Source organism: Chenopodium album, chromosome 5 (genome assembly GCF_948465745.1).
Source record: "Chenopodium album chromosome 5, dcCheAlbu1.1, whole genome shotgun sequence".
Classification (NCBI taxonomy): domain Eukaryota; kingdom Viridiplantae; phylum Streptophyta; class Magnoliopsida; order Caryophyllales; family Amaranthaceae; genus Chenopodium; species Chenopodium album.
This window is the reverse complement of record NC_137838.1, coordinates 24,333,345-24,354,534: the sequence shown is the minus strand read 5'-3', so window position 1 is coordinate 24,354,534 and position 21,190 is coordinate 24,333,345. Positions and strand designations below refer to the sequence as shown.

The 21,190-nt window shown below is 33.6% G+C and overlaps 2 protein-coding genes across 2 annotated transcripts; one reads left to right on the top strand and one right to left on the bottom strand.

The window, feature by feature from the left end:
• Positions 1-8,382: 8,382 nt before the first annotated feature.
• Positions 8,383-9,057, bottom strand: LOC145632755 (uncharacterized). Its single transcript, XM_081685093.1, has one exon. The coding sequence runs from the start codon at positions 9,055-9,057 to the stop codon at positions 8,383-8,385; it is 675 nt and encodes a 224-aa protein (XP_081541219.1).
• A 1,519-nt stretch (positions 9,058-10,576) lies between these two features.
• Positions 10,577-20,928, top strand: LOC145630609 (LL-diaminopimelate aminotransferase, chloroplastic-like). The gene is made up of 10 exons (XM_081682838.1): positions 10,577-10,717; positions 11,017-11,161; positions 11,246-11,313; positions 11,433-11,549; positions 11,718-11,780; positions 14,020-14,124; positions 14,758-14,808; positions 16,698-17,018; positions 18,887-19,093; positions 20,539-20,928. The coding sequence occupies exons 2-10, from the start codon at positions 11,026-11,028 to the stop codon at positions 20,830-20,832; spliced, it is 1,362 nt and encodes a 453-aa protein (XP_081538964.1). The 5' UTR covers positions 10,577-10,717; positions 11,017-11,025; the 3' UTR covers positions 20,833-20,928.
• Positions 20,929-21,190: the final 262 nt, after the last annotated feature.

Here is a 21,190-nt window from a genome sequence, read left to right as displayed (position 1 = left end):
CATCATATATTATAAAATTGCCACATAATAAATCACTCATCATGCTTTCCTAAGTAACATCAAAAGTTCACAATTAAGGAAACATGGAACTAAAATATCTCATATTTTAATTAATGCAATTAGATAATATCATATATTATTCATGACCATCAATAAAATATCATATATTCTAAATTAGTCATGAGATAAAATCAAATCTTATTTTAATCTTAAAAGATAAATCATATTTATCCTCAAAGATTATCCTAATAATGTTAGGAAATTATATCCTAATTACTAGCCAATCACAAAATTTTAAATCAATTATTATCCAAAAATAATTATGGGATAATCACATTATTTAAATCAATTATTATCCTTTTGGAATATGCTCAGAATATCCTAACAAATCTTATCCAAAATTAACCACTTTAATTATGGATAATTACCAATTTAACAACTTTAAATATGGATAATATCAAATATAACAACTTTTGAAAGATTTGATTTTATCCTAAAATAAAAGATTTTATCCAAATAAAACCGATTTTATCTTTCAAAATAAAAGATCATGTTTTCAAAATATTTTATCCCATCCGAAATAAATCATATTTATCTTGAAATATTTTAAAAATAAATTTTTTTTTAAAAAAAAAACGTGCACCAGCAACCGTGGTGTGGCCAGCCAAAGCCGGCCACGGTGGCCGTACACCGTGAGGTGTACGCTGCTCTGCAGCGGTGCACAGCAGCTGCTGCAGTGCCGCGCAACCTTTGCACGATGCTGATGTTGCTGCCTTTGCTGACCCGTCTTCCTGCCCCACCCCGCCCCTCCCTCCGGACCACCTGCAGCGGCAGCCGCCGTGGCTGCGCCACCCAGCCGCGGTTGCCGCTGCTAAAACCCCTTTTTTTCAATTTTAATTAACAACTTTTGTTAAATAAAATTAATGTGATCCATGATAAATTAAAACATAACTTTTATGCTAATTCATCCTATTAAAATTAAATTCACAATCTAATTTTAAAACTAGGGTTCTTCATGAAAAAATAATCCGCAATTTAATTTAACTTTTAAATTAAATCATTAATCATGCAAAATTCATAATTTATACATGAAATCAATGGTATTAAAATCATGAAGCATATTTAAAACGAATTTAATCAAAACCAAAACACAAAATTCATAATTTAGGGTTAGGGTGTCGAAATTTTTCGAAAAAATAGGGTGGTGTTTTCTAAATTTTCGAGTGATTAGGGGCAAAATTCGGATCTCTTCATGGCTATTTTGAGCATTATTAAATCACATTTAATCAATTCCAAGAATTAAATCACATTTAATATAATAATTGACCCATAATTAAATTATTCTCCCTCCTAATTGAATTAAAATTATGGACTATCAAAGAATTATAGTCAATATGCGTAAATGCAATAGGCTAACTGATACCACTGTAGGGTTATATAGAAACTACGCAGTGGAAAAACATGAATCACATTCATACAGTACCTAATCCCAAGATCTAATGCATAACACATAAAGAACATATAATCGTACCTTTAAAGCGTGATTCCACGTGCGATTGAGCAAGAACAATGAAAGATAAAGAACCCCAAGCGTGATTCCTCTACTTAGTCCACGAGCATGGATTAAACCTCAACTAATGCTAGTTATTTGTGACCGAACACTTCAACCAACCTTCAACGGAGATTTGAGCCACGAACACACCACAACACCACCCACGCGCCACCACACGCGCCACCCGGGGAAGAGGGTTGTACGGACAGGGAGGAGAGAGAGAGGGCCGAGTAGAGAGAGAGAGAGTTAGGGTTTTGGGAAACTTGGTTGCTTGTGTGACAATTCACTGTATGTCAATTGTTATGTCATGCAACCCTAGGCATGGTTTATATTTATAGATCATATCTAGAAATAAAACCATGTGAAGTCCAAAACCCATTAGACTCTTCTAACTATCAAGCCCAATTATCAACATAGTATGTCATGAACTCATGAGGCCCAATAATGGGCCTCTAACTTGTTTAACCCAATACTCTTATGTGTGACCTTGTAGGATCCATTCTATAAGGCTTTGGGCCATTAAGCTAGCCCAAAGATCAATTGTCATATCTAGCACCAAACATTGACGACCCTATAGAATGAACTAATTATCTCCATAATCGTGATCCTTGATATATCTAGTAATTGCACTTATCGAAGACATAACTCCTTCAGTTATGTTGTTATACCCATGACCTTTAGTACGAGCACTTCAATGGAGGTTCCACCATTGTTATACATATTATCAAACAAATTACACATATCGTCAAACAAGTTATACATATCCTCTATTGGCTGGATGATATTCTATATTATCTATATGATATCATGGTTAGAAAATATCCTCTATTAGTTATACGATATCATTTATGATTGTGTCTATGATATTCTTTATTGGCTGGATGATATCCTCTATTGGCTATATGATATCATGGATGGATGATATCCTCTACTGGCTATATGTTATCATGGCTGGATGATATCCTCTATTGGCTATATGATATCATGGTTGGATGATATCATATAGCCAATAAAGGATATTATCCAGCCAATAGAGGATATCATCAATAATTAGTAGAAATATCATCTAGTCAATAGAGGATATCATCCCGCTGATTGAGGACATCAAAAATTTGCATTTTGTCAGTCAAGACCAATGACAAAACATTTTGATTGAGAATGGACTTACACAATACCTTCTCAAAATAATATTATATAAGTAAAAATAATATTGATAGTACTCTATATAAAAAGAGTTGACTTAATAACAATTATTTTTATTAACTGGTAAAACATATATCATCAAAACTAGTTTATGATACAAAGTAGTGAAAAAGAAAATATTTTTTGATAAAAAATATACATATAAAAAATTATATTTTAATTAATATAAGCTTCGGCCCCAATAGATTTTAACTCTTGACATTGCCCTTGTTGGCAAGTGCATTGTTTAAATGGGAAAATCAAATGGGACGGAGAGAGTATAAACTTGTAATTAAAATTTATCATATTGTATACATATTTTTATCTTATCAAAGATCAATAGTTTTCTACTAAATAAACACTGTCATAACGCAAACCTATTTTTGCGGATCGTACACGTCATATCAATAAAACTCATATGAATAAATCCACCTTTTTTACTTATTATGTTATGTTAATAATTAGTACACTACTTTGATTCATTTTCATGCTATAACAAAAAAATCAACAACAATTAAACTCACTCGATGATTTCTCAAAATACGATAACGATCGAAACACAATGCGTAAATCTATACTAGTACCGTGAAAAAACCCGATAAGAATTATATTTTGAAATGGATAGATTAAATAAAAAAAAATAGAATTCTATTACTCGTATAAACTTGTACTTAGTAATTGAAATTTATTAGATTTTGCATAAAAAAGAGTATTCTTAGAGGAGTAGGCTTGATAAAAAATATTCATTACAATTGTAACTAGTTAATAACCCTTATCTTTGCTTCTTTCCGCCCTCATACATCAGTTGTGTAATGAACAATAAAAAAAATTTTTACCTTGGGATCATACCATCAGCTTATTTTTTTTTTTAAGGAAACTCATCTTAACTTATACTGTACGATCATCTCTTACTAGTATTATTTTTGGTGCATAAACAAAACATATCTTTCTTCTCAGTTGCAGAATATTTCAAAATTATTAATTTATATCATCTCTACGAAGGAGGATGAAATGCAATGATCGCGTTGAAAGTTTTAAAACGGCTTTATACGTATATCAGTGATAAATCTAGCATATTTTATAAGTGGGTTAAAATTATAAAAATTGACTTGATTCAACAAAAAAAAATTCAAGCATTTGAATCATAAAAATACATTTAAATGCATTTTTCTAATGACTTACAAAACAAATATAATTCACTAAAAACAACAATGTATTTTGTTATGAAAATAATTATGAGCATAATTTAGTTTTATTTATAATTACTTCTGTGTACATAAATTTTTTCTAACTCTAATATATTTATATAATATTATATATATTTATTTTAAGCTTATGTAATCCATCTATATTATTGTTGAAATAAAATTAGTTATTAAAATATATATAAAATATTAAACCAATATTAAAATTATTTATGTATTAACAAATTACGTGAAATTATTATAAAATAACAAATTATGTATTACTGAATAAATATTATACGTTTTATAGTTAACTTATATAATTTTCAGTTAAAGACAACTGGATTTAATTGACCCGTTGTTTTGAAGTTAGATTCCATCATACGTATAATACATTGTTTTTCACTTTCGGCTTGTTTTCATCCCTAATATAAAAGAAATGAAGTATATGTTAAGCAATCCTCAAAAATAAATTTATTTCAGAGGTCAAAAAAACCCGTGTCTTGCTTATGGAATTGATAAGGTAATTAATCTTTTAAGATTTTTAGTTAATAGTTTTTTATTTGCTATTAAGGTAAAGTTATTTAATAATCTTTTGTTTAAATATAGATTAGTCTTGCCACTAAAGTCTTTGCTTACTTGTGATCATCGATGTAATTTGAACGATGGTGAGGGTGGATATCCCGAATATGTGCTGCAATACCGCGTGATGAATGGTGTTCTTCGACCCAGATACTCATGTCTTTTTCCTTCTCTTGGGGAAAAAGTGTCAATCTCAAGGTTATTTGAAATTATTTCCTACTGAGGAAATATTAATACGTGCAACGTCTCAACAACCAGTATTGATTACCATGTTGATTGGTCGCAATTTTATTCATTACCCTGGTGTAAGTAATTGTTTTTACGTTGTTGAATCTTGTTATTTTAATTTTAGCTTATTAATTTGTTAGGAATATAGGATTATCTCATATCACTAACATACTTATATATAAAATACTAATTTATTTTAATTTGGATTTGTATAGGGAATATACGAAGGCGAGAGCTGGAAAAAAGTTCTTTATGATCATTTCATGAATGTGATTGGATATACGAAAGAGTATTGCATTGTAGAAAACAGTTGGGGTGTTGATTGTGGGGAAAATGGCTACATCAAAATTAAAAGAGGAATCGATTTAGAAGGGGGTGTGTGTGGAATGTACAAGAGGATGTACATTCCCTATTATAGGGAGAGAAATAGGTTAGATCATCTCACTACCCTAAACTCTTGCCTATATTTATTGTTGTTTTAAATTGTTCTAAATTTTGTCAGTTTGTATCATGGAGCATATATGGAATACTAAACTCTTATGGGGCGGTTGGTATGAAAATTTGTAATGTAGGATACGTAGACAAATAAGTGTTTTCATTTCTATTAGTTTGGTATTAGCTACAAGTAACAAATACCGTTTCCAAAGGGTAACAAATCCCCCAAATTGTTACCCTTATCCAACTAGTGGAAAAAAAAAAACGTGTTTCCCTCCTCAATCATAACTACTCCTCTGTTTGTTTTCATTCCATAAAGATACCAAATATATATCAAAGGTAATATGCATCATTACCCTTTCCCTTACTTATATACTACCTCCGTTTCATATTATTTAAAACAATTTTACATAAATTATTCACCACCAAATCCCAACCTCAAATATTTAGTTTGACATTGTTTTTTTCTTAATATTTTCCAACTAGATTTGCCACGACCTATTCATGCATGGTGCCCCTCCACCAACTCCAAGGACAAACACCTCCTACTACATTTCCAAAGCGGTGCCATTGAACACCAAACAAGGTACTATAAGTAATTGAGCATCATATCAAGTATTTTTATTTTGAACATCGTATCAATAAGGTATCAAAAGTAATTGAGCACATCATTCAACACTAAACAAGGTACCACAAGAAAATGAACATTAACTATTTTTATTTTGAACATCATATCAACAAGGTACTAAAAGTAATTGAGCATCATTCAACACCAAATAACGTACTATAATAAAATGGTACTATAAGAAAATGAACATTTTATTTTGAACATCATATCAATAAGTTGTACTAATTAAAAGTAATTGCGCATGCGTCTTTTATTTTAAACCAAAATGAACATCATGAACTGTGAGAATGAACATCAAAACAAAAAGAATATCATCAACTATGAGAATGAACATCTCAAACCAAAAATAACATCATCAACTAAGAGAATGAACATTAAACCAAAAATAGCATTGTCAACTATAAGAATGAACATCAAACCAAAATGAACATCATCAACTATGAGAATGAACATCAATATTTTCTCTGATTTTTTCTTAAACTAAATTAAACATTCTTTAATATCAAAATGACATTATATAACTTACTTGGTTGTTCTATTGATCTTTTTTTTTTTCTCTCTCTATTTTTTTTTTCTTTTTTTAAAAGTTAGGGTTTCAATATTCTTAAACCAAACATAAAATCAAGAAATAAATTACTTACTGCCTTTTAATCTCCCCATTTTTTGTCTTTGATTGAAGCATTGAAGACAAAATTCGTGCTCCTCTGCACAAAATGTACAAAAATGTAAATAAACCAACCAAAATTTAAAATGTACCAAAATCTAAATAAATCATCTAAAATCGAACTAGTAGTTAGTGAAATTGATAATAAGAGAGAGAAAATGGTGAATTAACAAAATCTAGAGTACAATTGCACATAATTTTACGTTTTAGAGTAAATTTGTTGCTTAAATTTGCAAAAATTGAAAATCACCTCGATTTTTTTACGTTGATTTCCAGAAATGCTCCACCAATTTCTTCTTTAATATCCATGATTACGCATGAAATTCGTGATTACTAAGCATTCTGAGAATGTTTATGGAGGTTTCTGAGGAACTAGAGAGAGAAAGTTGCGGTTAGAGAGAGAAAATTGTATGACAGCTTCCTAAAAAGAACAAGGAGGTTGAGGCTGAAAAAAACGATAGAGGAAAAGGGAAGGAGAAGGTGGAAGGCGGATCTGAAAAGGAAGAGGAAAAGAAGAAGGAGGATGTAGCTGATAAGAACGAAGGAGGAAAAGGGAAGGAGAAGGTGGAAGGAGGAGCTGAAGAGGAAGAGGAAGAGGAGTGGTATGGGTATACCATGTCTAATCCTCCACCGAAGATGTATTTCCCCACTGAAGATGCTAAGGTTGGGGCCAAAAGGGTGAGATCTGGGGTAGAGGTTGATGAGGATGAGTATGATCCAACGTATCTCGAGTTCCTCAAGTGGCTGGATCGGAAATTCCACCCTTCTGGGTGACTCAGACTCGTATAATTCTCTGACCCTTAACTTTTTTTATCATTTCTTATATGCATGTGTATATATTGTTGAATTATCCCTTGAAATTGGTTCGATTTATATGGTTTATGGCCAATTTTCTGAGTCCCTTTGGTTGCCTATGCTTCTTGCTCTATTGGCTTTGTTGTTGGATAATGTTCTATTGGATACTATGCTGTTGGATATAATATTGTTGGATATTGTTTTGGATATAATGTTGTTGGACATAATGTTGTTGGATATTGATTTGGAAATTGATTTGTGTTGGTTATTGTTTTGGATATTGATTTGAGTTGGATATTGATTTGTGTTGGATGCTATGATTTTTTTAGATATTGTTGGATAATGTTCTGTTGGATACTATGATTGTTTGATATAATGGTTTTTTGGGCATAATGTTTTGTTGGATATTGTTGGATATAATGTTCTGTTGTTGGATATTGGTCATGGGGATGCTGATTGATGGATGATGATAGGTTTGTGAAGTAATTTTTGGTTTTGAGAATACCTTAAATGAGTCCCCCTTGATCTCAATGACCATTTTGGAGAGATCATTTGCTGTTGTTGGTTGATGTCCAATTTTGAGTCCCATTTAGATCTCAATGACATTTAGTGAGAGATCATCAACCACCCTAGATTCGAAATGATGAAGGGACTCGTTTGACAAACAATATGTTGTTCGATTGGCTCTACTATTTGATCTATGCATTATAGAATCAAGTACTGTTGAGGTAACAAACAATTGAATGTTGTTGTGATGAGAAAACATACCCTCTGATGGAATTCTTTTTTATTTTTTTGAACCTAAAAGAAGTTATGCATATGTGATAAATAAAAGCAAAACATAGTTCCATTTCATGATTAACAAAAGCATTCCATAACATGCATACAAAGTAGAGAGTCCCACAAAAATAACACATAACCATAAATTTTGAGTCCCATACATCACAAGATGGTTATGAGTGGCAGTCCACCCTTATATGTAGGTCCTAAGGACTGCCCAAAAACTTCCATATACACATAAACCAATAAGAAACATTGAACAGAATTTTGAGTCCCCCTACCTTGACTATCTGTTCTGCTCAATCAACATCTCCTTCCATTTGATCCTCTTCTTCTGCTTGTCCCTGGTTAACTAGTCTGAACATGTCATTAAGGTGGTTACAGCTTGTGCCACAATCTCAGGGCTCACAGTGAGCCTCTCTGGCAAAATTCCCATTTGTTCCAGTCTTTGCTTTTTCATGTGAGGTGGAGTAAAGTTGTTGCCTCCCATCCTTTTTAGAGTTTCAGTCATACAAGACTGTAATGTGACCCATGTGAATTTGTTTGATATTGGATCAAATGTGTTGCATGCATCTTCCACAGCTTTAACTAACTCCTCCACATTTTTGGGAAATGCCTGATATTGAATTGATTGCATAACTGTGAACAACCCTAAATCCAGCACATTTAGGTCTGGAGATTGTGGGGGTTGGTACACCATTTGGATGTTGAATCCATTTTGTGTACAAGCTGCCACAAACTCAGGGTCTGTTGGAATTTTATGGGGTCTAGCATTATCCCATTGAAGGACAACTTCCTTAGACAAGTGTGCTGGCCATTTCTCTACAATGGCTGGTATGACTTTGTTGATCAACATTTCTCTGATCACATCCTTAGTTACAGATTGCAATGCTTTCAATTCCATAGTTCCTGCTGGTCTGTTTTTGCTTGATTTTTTTGCCCTTTGCTCATGAACAAACCCAAAAATTCCATACTTGCCATCATGGATCATTTGCCCATTTGTGTTGTATTGTGGCTTTCCTACCATGGCCATGAACATGGCCTTAATCTTAAACCTTTATAATTGCTCACACCTATAGGGGTTTTCCTCATTGGGCAGAAGGTAAAACCTTCTTGTCTATGGGTTCATGTAGAACCACTTTTCATCGATGTGAATGACATGGTCCATGTCATTGTACATTGGATCTTCTGTTTGTGTGGCAAGGCTGACGTGTGCCAACACCCATCTTAGTCTTTCTATCTTGTGGTTGTCAGTCAGCCTTGGGTGGTTACAACTAGTGTGTGTTCTGAGCAGCCCCCTTTTCTTCAGCCTGTGTATTGTTACATGACATATTTTTAAGTAACCTGCATAACTTCTTTCTGTGGTTCTCAACCTTAGTGGGCATGACTGGAGAAATTCTTCAGAGTAGTGCTTGAATTTGGGACCAACTTTGCCCAATTTTTTATTCCTGACATCAATCAGCTCCCCTCTCTGTTTTTGCTTGATTACATCATTGAATAACCTGCAAACAGTTGATTTGTGTACCCCAAATTTTGCTGCTATCTTACTTTGCATACCACGTTGCATTGTGTCATCCTCCTTAAGTTGTGTTAGAATTTCATCAACAATACCTCGTTTTTCAGCAAGAGTAAGTTGTGTTCTGTCACTTTGTTGATTCACATTCTGATTTGCATTTTCCTCATGTTGGAGGAGACCTTCTTCCATTAAAATCTGATCTAAGTTGAAATAATCATCACCAGACTCTTCCATTTTTGTGTTTTTGTTTTTTTTTGTTTTTGTTTTTGTTTTTGTTTTTGTTTTTGTTTTTTTTTTTTCTGTTTTGTTGATTCAGATGCTGATAATGGAGGAGGACCACCACCACTAACAGATGCTGTAGGAGATGAAGCTTGAAGCCTTGACTTTTTGAAAGCTTGAAGCCTTGACTTTTTGAAAGCTTGAAGTGTTGACTAACATTAAATTAGGATGGTGGATGATTCATTTTAAAGGCTGTTTTTTGAAGGCTGTATTAAATTAAGCTCTGTACATTTTTTGAACTAAAATGGTGGTGTAGTAAGTGCTGTATTTATAAGTTAGGTGGAAACAAAAAAGTTGGAGGCAACTTTTGAATTTTGGAAAAAAGTTGAAAAATTTAAATTTGGAGGCCAAATTTAATTCTCCAACGAGAATTCTCCCTCCAAAATGTGTAATGGATTCTGACAGTTTTTGCAAGTGGGGTTTGTTTTTGGTCCCACTTTCTCTCTCCTCTAATATTAATCACCTACCCTTGCTTTTGCTAATACACAATTATCAAATTTTGCATTGGGAAATGTGAATCTCCCTTTGTTGCAGATTTTATGAAACGGAGGTAGTAGGTATTTATATCTGATTTGGCAGGACGTCTATGTGCTGACGTCATGTCACGCGCATCCCTCATGTCTAAGCAATGTAAAACATAGTTTCGTAGAGGGTTCATAAATAAGTAGCTGGTCTCGTGTCCAACTACTAATTATTGTATTTTCACTTCACGTCAGCTCAATCAGTTCAGTTCAGGTCCTAATTTCAAGGAAAGGTAAAAAAAAATAATAATAAAAATAACTGATAAACCTACGTCTCTCTCAGTTCTCCATTGAAGCGCACCCAACATTGCACTTCACATTCTCCATCGAGGCCCTCTAATAATTGTATCCCCATTGAAGCAGCTTCTGAGGTAAGTTTTTGTTTCTTTTTGTAATCATGGCATCAATTTCACAATTTAGGGTTCATCTTAGATGTAATCTAATATAATTGTCACTGCAGTAAGTGTAGGATTCGAAAATGTGAGGTGTTAGTTCTAAATAGTAAGATTATGAAAGATCATAACCAGTGATTATGTTGCTAGAAAACATAATTATGAGCCTCATTTGATAGTTGAATCACATATTCCTAAAATTATGTGATTTTTCGAGCCTTGTTTGATAATTGAATCAAATTTGGTTGCTGATGTATTGCACAACCCTTTAATGTTAGGATTGAACTATGGAATTAGACCTCGCCTTCCTGTGCTCAGCGCGGCCGCCCCTCCTGCCCTATCTCAGGAACGGGCCTGCTCAGATAATTCGTGTTAGAGTTAAAAAACCTGGGTTTGTTACATGTGTTGCAACTCCACATATTGGTATGAATATCTTTGATTCTGTAACTTTGATTATGTCAGGATTATTTCAATTTCTGTATTTTGAATTTGTTATTTGAATGTCAGCTTACACAAGCAATGTATCTCGAAATCCAAATATAGCTAAGCTACAAGCCGGCTATCTCTTCCCTGAGGTCTCTCTCTTTTAAAAATGTTTATATCTATGTCGTTTCGATTTTATACATTGCTCTAAATTGTACTCATAGTAATGTCCACAAAATGACTACTTGATCATGATCATGTAAAAAAACAGGTTGCCCGAAGAAGAGCTGCGCACCTGGACAAATATCCAGATGCTCAAGTGATAAGCCTTGGAATTGGTGACACGACTGAGCCCATTCCTGATGTCATTACATCGGCTATGGCGAAGGTAAACTGTTTTGTATGTTTGAATATTGTACTATTGCAACTTTACTTACCTATCAATCTATGATTTCACTCTTGTATTTATATTAACTCCTGCTTTCATTTTATATATATATATTTTTAAAATCTTTGCTCTTTGTTCACATGGTTTTTGTGTGTATGAAACTTGTAGCGAGCACATGATCTTTCAACACTAGAAGGCTATAGCGGTTATGGAGCTGAACAAGGTGAAAAGGTATGTGTTGACTTTGTTCCCTATGTTAATTTTGCATGCTAAATCATGCTTGAGGCTGTTTAGATGTATGAGTATGTTGGATATTTACATGGAATCTGTAACTCAACTTTCACTACCCTATTGGCTCTTGTTGGAGCTGGCCTTGTGAAGGCTAGGGCCTCTGACACAACTTTACATTTAAAGAAATACCGAGAGTAAAGAGAAAGAATCTAAATGGCCCATAGGACAAAGTGTAAAGATAATACCGGAAGGATCTAAATGACCCTTAGGAGAAAGTGTAAAGATGATAAAGAAAATAGGTTATCTACTTTGTGTGGGAAGTCCTGCTCTTCCCATTTATTGTGGAAATTTCACAAGTATTTTTGTTGGGGGCTTGGGGCAAGAAGAAGTTGTAGCATGATGCTCTTATGGAAATTATGTGATGATTATGGTTACGATAGAATGCGAGCATATACAGTCGGCAACTACAATTTGTGAGATATGATAACTTATTTGGCGATTTAGTAGACTTAGGCTGTTGTAGTTTATAAGTGCTCCTTGATTTTAGTGATTTTGTAATCTCTCCTCCACAAACAGAAGTGGAGGATTTTGGGTTTTGATAGAAACACGAGTAAATAAATTGTCTTATGGCAGGGCTTAACTCAAAGGTGAACCATTCACCATTGATGAATTTTTTTGATCCTAAAGGATTGTACATTTGAACCTTAGTGTTGGAAAGAGGAAGATAATAGTAAAGAAAGGAAATTCAAAAGAAACTAAACAGCCTCATAGTGAGATAACAGATAGAAGAAATCAAGAGATAGGGAGAGAGGGGAAGAGGGAGAGTCATCTTCCTCTCTCAAAGTCAGCCACCATTGTTGCTGATATAGCCATTATCGTTTCCTTCTCATTCCATTCAACACTACCAATTTCAAATTTATATGCTTTCCTGTCCCTCGTATATGTATATCATATTGTAGAGATACATCTGACTTGTAATTGGAGGTCTGAAATTTGTCAACATGGTTGTTTGACCAATTTTACTGTATCCAATTAACATAGGTCTTTTCTCTAGGTGTAGACTAAAAGAGCAGGAGGGAGAACAAAGAAGTGAGGGAGTTTGAGAGATAGCATGTAGTGTGAACTTTCAGCTATGTTAGCAGGTGGGGTAGGTGTAATTAGGTGGAATGTTGGGGGTCCAAATTAAGCATGGCTTCAACTCTTCCAAATATCTTAAGCAGACATGTTAGAAACATGCCATCTCCACAATGGATATGTAATTTAAAAATCAATACTTAATACTTCAATTTTGACCACGACCTCAATTATTTTCGATCCACTAGTTTTTAAGGTGAAGCTATAGGAAAGTGAAGGGAATAATATGTGATATATGGTAAAAATGTGTGCATATGTATGACTTAATGTAAGCAAACATGCAAAATTATGTATAAAGTCAAGAGTGTGTTTCATGAATGCCATGTCTAATTCTAAGACAGTCTTGAGAGAATTTTTAATCTCGACATGTCTGACATTTGGTATACTTGGAAATGGATCAATATAAGTTCACATAAACCAAAGCATTTATTGCTTGCATTGATGAGCCTGCTAGGCCACCTATCAGATATGCTTCATCGCTTGCTGGGATGCCTTCCTTGTGTCAATTCTTCAGGGCAGCGCATCATCGGCTTCTTGCTGAGGAACCTGAGTTGCTGACTAGCCCTAGTTGCTTAAGATGTTGGCAGGACTAAACAAATGGTACAAATGCAACTACATCTAGGGAGACTAGGGATGGATCATAGATCTCTCTTCTTGGAGGCCACTTTGGTGTTATGACTTTTCTCTTACTTTACACCCATTTAATTTTCATATCCCTAAAGCTTCAAGGTTATGAGACTTTCATGATTTTTGATGATATTATTGCAAATAATAGGTTTTAAAAGCTGTAAGCGCAAATGGAGTTGATATGTTTTGTCTAGTGAAGTGTAACATGCATTACATGATTTTAATACTCTCTTTGTTTTATATTAGATGCATGACTTTCTATCTATGCAGATGTTTCAATTCAGATTAATTACTTTTCTTTTTAGTTAATAAATTCTCTGCATCTCTCTCATATCTCATGGATCCTTTTTTTTTTTTGAACTCTCATCTCCAAAACTACATTATTGACCGAATATTTCGATGTTGCTTAATTTTCTCGTTGCCTTTGTTATATTTTTATTGTATGTGCAAAGATGACTAACAATGCTTATGTTTTTAGAAAGTAAGAGCTGCAATTGCTGCAGCATTTTATGGTAGCCTTGGTATTGAAGAAGGTGATATATTTGTCTCAGATGGAGCTAAGTGTGATATAGCACGCCTACAGGTATACTCTATGTAATCCTGAGACTGGTTTTTGATGAGTTATCAGATGTGTCTCTCTATAGTACTTATCAGTGTGTATCAATGCACCCATTGTCTCAAATGTATATATTGTCTCAATCCTTATAATCTAGGATTTATCACTTTTTTACTCCCTTTATATTAGCCATTTCCACCTCTTTGTTCCGTTTAAGTGACGGTTTTTTGCAAATCCAATCATAATATATTACTTATTGTAGGACATGTCAAATGTGATATATATATATTTTGGGGAAATGTATATACTTTGGAAACAAGAAGAACAATAAAATGGGAAAACCACTCATATACAACCAATTGATGTGGCAACAAATCTTTAAAGATCCTTCAATTTTTTTGGGTAATTATTTTGTTGGTTGTTTTGAAGCTGGAAAAAAAATAATGGTTTTGTCTTTTTACATATAGCCATATAGGTGACATTTGGACTTGTGGATAGTTTTTTCATTTTTCAATCCCAATGGTGCTCAAATGTTCTTTCCTTGCGCCTTTTGGTTGTGTGGGTTTGGGAAGATTTTGAAGTTGACTGTGTGCCTGAGTAGCCCAAGTTCTCTCCTACTCTTAAATGACTTATGTATCACTACCTTTTATTCAACGGCAGATGCTTTTTGGATCAGATGTCACAATGGCTGTGCAAGACCCATCGTACCCGGTAAGTGGCTTATGATTTGGTGAATTATTTTAAGTTTGTATCATCTCTTTTCATGTTGCTGATGAGAATGGCTTGTAAGTGGCTTTTTACTACAGTCATTTGTACTCGTTATTCGTAAGGGTCTATCATATCCCTCTATTTCATAAAAGGTAATAAGGTTTCCGCAGAGGAAGGATTATTGTCTCATCAAGTCTCACCATAAACGGCCAGATTCACAGATGTTATTTTTAGGTTAAATTTTTGAGGTTTCAGGGGAATTATTGTCACAATACAGAAGGGCGTCACCTATCCACTCAACATGGGGAAACCTGAACGTGACATACTAAGGATTGGCTAAGAGCTTATCCTTCATTTTATAATTGGTGGCGTATGGCCTTTCTTAATTAAATTAATTTCCTCGATAAATGATACATCTTTCTGTTTATAGCTATGTGGAGTTAAACTTTTGGAGAGAGATTCCTAGAGGGATTTTTGGCCTTTTAAACCATGGAAGTTTGAGGCAATAACAGTCTTGTGATGCCCTTAGATGTGTGTGCCACACGGGCGTTACATTGGTTTTTTTTTTTTTTTTTTTTTTTTTTTTTTTTTTTTTTTGACGAGAACATTGGTGTATTCATGTCTGCATAGTCTTTAAAATTTTGCTGTGATGGGGATAGTTCAATTCAGGTCACTCTGATTTTTCTTTTCTTTAATTTTAACTGTTATTTTTGTAAATATAAATAATTTACAATCTTCTTGAAATTGAAGGAAATTCCCCTGTTCTATAGTGAGTCTCCTTCCAAAGATGATTCAATTAGTAAATGGGTGAACTTATTTCAATTATAAATCTCACATGAATATTTTACTTCAGTACATAATTTCTGCAAATTTGTGGTCAATAAGCTCAAATTTGGCCTATATTTTTTTTTTTTTTTTTGAAATGGAGGTAGCTCATTACTACATTAATGTCTCTTAGTTGAATTATGTATGATATTGTGGCTTCATTTTCAGCTGGTGGGTCTTGGCTTCTAATATGGGTTATGGGCTCTTCAGTCACGACCATGCATTTTTTTTATTTTTTATTTATGGATAGTGTATTTAAATTCCAGATTATAAAAACTAAATCAGAAAGATGAATGTCCTTTGAAACCGAGAAGAACAAAAATGTTTGAATTTACCATCAATGATAGTCCTCTAATTTAATTTTTTTAAGAATTGAAATACAAAAAAAGGTGGGAAAAGTCACAAGAGAGGATGGCTGCCAATGCCATGTGTGAGAAGCTAGTTTCCTGGCAAATTTCTGGCACTTGTGGAATAGATGGAAGTGGTGTATTGTAAAGGGCTGCTGGCTGCAAATCTGACTGTTTCCATTGTGCCTCTTCTAGGGAAGTAGTGTCGTGTTTGATTGATTGTCGTTCTGTAATACCATATTGTACATGTCATTATTTTTGTTGTGCCTTTCTTTTTGTGCAAAGTAATGATATATTTATTTAGAGATGAATGTCAGATATTTTATAGTGTACTTTGCATATTGCATCCTTTTGGTGACCCAGGGGGGGGGGGGGGTTCTGCATTCTGATGATAATAAGTGGATTGGCTCTAGCATTTTACCTATTAGTCATTTGTAGACTTAAGAATTAAAGTATTCCGTGAGTATGATCATCTATTAATGCAATATCCGTCCTTAAGTGTATATCCATGTTGATTTTTGGGATATGTTAAGGATCATAGGTAAAGGGCGAGGTTTAACCAATAGCGTGTTAGTGTGTCAGGATTAGAAATATATGATTGGATAAATTATTTATTTATTGTATCTTTCTAAAACTTTTGTCTAGGGACAGAAGGAATTTATTCCTTGATTCATATTTTTTTATTAACTCTTCTGTACAATTTTTTTCTTTGGTTTGCAGGCATATGTGGATTCAAGTGTTATAATGGGCCAGACAGGACAATACCAGAAGGATTCAGAGAAGTATGGTAAAATTGAGTACATGAGGTGTAATCCTCAGAATGGCTTCTTTCCAGATTTGTCTGCTGTTGGAAAGACGGAGATTATTTTCTTCTGTTCACCAAACAATCCTACTGGTGCTTCTGCGACAAGAGAGCAACTTACCAAATTGGTGCAATTTGCCAAGGAGAATGGGTCAATCATTGTTTATGATTCTGCGTATGCAATGTATATTTCAGATGACAGCCCACGTTCAATTTATGAAATTCCTGGAGCCAAGGAGGTAGGCATTAAGCAGATGTGAAATAAAAGCACCTGTTATAGTGTTATTTAAAAGTTAGTTGTTCTTTTGTTCTCGGAACTAGTATAGGCTTATCATTACTAGTTGATACCAATCTATGCTGCACGAAATGGGAAGCACAGATAAAAATTAACATATTATTTACATGTTTTTATAGTGCTTCCCCTTCACTGAACAACATTTTATTCAGTATAACAGAGAGCATAATTTATTTATTTTTTTTATAAGATAGGAAAAGTGCAAAGTTTTGTAAGCTCAAAGATTGACTTGTGTTTTAAACTTTTGACTCCCTTCACTTTTGGCTATGTCTTGTGCTCTCTGCATTTCCCCGTCATTAGTTTGATTAGGCTTCTTGAACCTTTCTCCTCCTGCCTCCTTTTCTTTCTAACTATATGATGAATTTCTTAAGACTTTTTTTTTTTTTTTTTCCAATATCCAAAACTAAAATACTACAATTTCTTAAGAAAAAAAACATGAAGTGTAAAAACTTATTGTTTGTTTTTAAAAAAAAAATTATTTTTTGTAAAAAGTATCAAGGTGATTGTTGATTTGTGTTTTCTTTTTAATAGTACTTCATATATAATACAGAGGCCAAATTTTATTTTTATTGCTTAGGGCCTCCATAATGATAATGATGGGGACGGCCCTGGTTGAGAGATGATTTGTTTTACCTGTTCGTATTTCAACAGCTCAAGATTACACCAAAGTGCAGAAATTATATAGAACAATAATTGGATCTTAAGTTATCTTCAAATCTAAATCTTTTGATGTCTTCGGCAGTGAACCAGCTATTGCAATGTGAAAAGTCCCATGTACCTGCATTGACTACCCTCCATTTCCTTGCCCATAATCACAATTATCGTAGTTCTAGATCTGATGAAACATTTAAGTTGTGAGAATTGCTAATTAGCCTAGTAATTATAAGTTTCTTGTTCATCTTAATGGAAACAAGTAAAAGGTGTTGATTTGATTACCAATTGAAATTGTTGATGGTTTGGTAAAATTTCAGATGTAGGGTAATCTGATTAGTTCGGCTTTTGGGGTGGCTTTCTATTAATCATCTTTGAAAATTAAAATAATCCTCATATTCTAGTGGTTGTTATCCTCTGGCCATGTCACAAATATTGTACTCTTATTCTATTTCTCTTAGAGAGGATGCAACATGGGAAATTGGGAGAATTGCTTATAAATTTCTTAAATACTTCCTCCATTTCACTAAGATTCTCTTCTTTAACTTTATATGATTTATGATTAAGGGAAAATTTAGTCATGTGTGTTTTTGTTAGATTTGCCTCTATTTATACTTTCAGATTATCAAATTAATATAATGTTTTTACTTATTACTCATTAAAAAGATAGAAGTGATTGAAATAATATGTTGGCAAACGTGAAATGAGAAGTGGTTGTTATTTTAGTAAAACAGAGGAAGTATAAGTTTTCATGTAAATTTTGGTGTTTGGAAATAGGATAAAGGTGATCAGATTACAAAAATTGGACTAGGAAAATTTAGACCTAAGATTATGTTCTAATTAGCATGGTTTCTGTTTATCTCTCCTCATTCCCTTCTTCCTAAATTTGTTCTTGAGTCACATAGGATTTTTTATGAAGAAGTTAATTCAGGATCTTTCTTCTCATTGTTGCCAAGAAAATCCCTTGATGGGTAGAACATCTCTCTTTGCACGTCTCCTACATTTAATATGTTTTTTGGTAAAAGATTTTCATCAGACCAATAGGCTTCTAGCATCTGCATGGTTTTTATGCTCGATTATTACAATCACTGTAGATATCTTAATTTGGACTTGCAGAAATTTTAAATAATTGTCAATATATTTTGCTCATGGCAAGTGTAGGTTGCTATTGAGACAGCATCGTTTTCCAAGTATGCGGGATTCACTGGTGTTCGTCTTGGCTGGACTGTTGTGCCAAAAGAACTTTTATTTTCGGATGGATTTCCCGTGGCAAAGGACTTTAATCGCATTGTCAGTACTTGCTTTAATGGTGCTTCCAACATATCCCAAGCCGGCGGTCTAGCTTGCCTTTCTCCAGAAGGTCTTCAGGTCAGTTTCTTTGCTTTTAATTTTACAGTGTACACTGTACAGATTATAGGACTGTTGCTTCAATCTATTTTTTGTATTAAGATATTCCTACATGTTCTTTAAAACAATCTGGCAAGTTGGCTCATCTTGAGATTTTTCCTGTTTACTAATAGTGTGCTATGGATGGTTAAGTCTCTGCGCATAGCACCTATTGATTTCAGCATATATAGGATGACAATTTTGCAATTAAAAAGTACTATTCAAATAACTTATATTTTAGCGGTACATTATACATGCATAATGGTACATAATGATACATTATAATGTACCACTAGAGAGTCAACTTTTTCCAGAAGTTGAAACTTATAAGATGTTAAAAACTACCACTACACTCGTTATAGTCCACAAAAAGTATTATTCAGACAACTTATACTTAAGTGGAACATTGTACATGCATAATGGTACATTATAATGTACCACTAGAAAGTCAGTGTTTCTAGAAGCAAAATTGAATCAGCGGAAATTACCTTCCTTACCGTCCTATTTACATAACTTGCCCATAGGCGCTATGCGCCCAGACTCACTCGCTATGGATAGAATCCCTTTCATTCAATCTTTTCCCTTCACGACAACTTTACTCAATGGATAAAATAGTTTATTTCTGCTCCCTCCATCTTTATATAATTGGCCACATTTCTATTTTTTATCGTCCCAAAAAAACGATCCATTTCCAAAATTTAGTTTAATACTCCCGCTGATCCTATGTCCTTTCCATTTTGACTGTGCATGCTTTGCCAATGCATTACTTTGACCACAAATATCTATATTTGCACATTAGTAAAAAAAAAATAATAACAATTGAATACTAATAAATTACTCATTGAGATGAATCAAATAAAATCCAACGTTACTATTTTATGTTTAATAGTCTGAGAGTTTTGAGAAACAAAGTAGTTGAACATGTTATGGTTGTGACATTGTGCTTGAACCTAATGAATATGACTGTTCTCTTCATCGTTTAAGAATAAAATCAGTAAAAAATAAGCTAAACTCAATAAGAATAAGCTTAGTTCATCTAGAGAACAAGATTAATTTTTTTGTAGTTTGTCCTTCACTATTTCTGTTTATATAGCATATAAGATCAATAAATAAAGTCTATAGTGTTCAAACCTGAGGTCGCAGGCTAATTAGCTAAGCTTCTCTTCTCACCATGCTTGTATATTTTTAAGTCTTTGTATGTAAATGAAGTATATGTAAACCCTTTTACTGAGGAGATCTCCAAACTGTGATAAGTATGTTAGTCTAGAGATATTGCGAGAAGTTCATCCATCCACACACTGCTTGTATATGCTTTACACAGCTCAGCTTTCTTTAGATTGTACTTGTATTCTTTCAAATGGTCGCTGGTATTTTTGTAGTTTGTCCTTCATTAAAAAGCTGAGAATTCAAGTTTGAACATTTTGCAGGCAATGAAGCAAGTCATTGGTTTCTATAAAGAAAATACTAACATAATAGTGGATACATTCAAGTCCCTTGGTTTTAACGTATATGGGGGGACAAATGCGCCATATGTGTGGGTGCACTTTCCTGGTCGAAGTTCTTGGGATGTTTTCAGTGAAATTCTTGAAAAGACTCATGTGGTAACCACGCCTGGTAGTGGATTTGGACCTGGAGGTGAAGGTTTTGTTCGTGTTAGTGCCTTTGGTCACCGGGAAAATATTCTGGAAGCCTGCAGAAGATTCAAACAGTTGTACAAGTGATATGCTTGAACCGTATTTTTTGCTCATAGGGCTGTTAGTTTGAACAATATTGGCCATCATATTATCTATTTTAAAAACTTAAAGATGTTCTCTTTTTTCCTTGATGTTTTTTTTTTTTTTTTTTCCTTTTGTTTTCCCATGTTTTTTTGTTTTACATTGATGAATTTTTGCACATTTCATGATTTAGTAGAAGCTAAGGTTGGCCTAGCAATTTAATCACCTTCACTCTTCTAACATGCCTTCTCTTTTGTATAGTTTAAGGAGTTTACTGAACCCTCTAAAGCTTTGAAATAGAGTTTCTTTGATATAATGTATGCTTTTGAGACAGGGCCTTTACATTGCTCAAGCCTCCGAATCA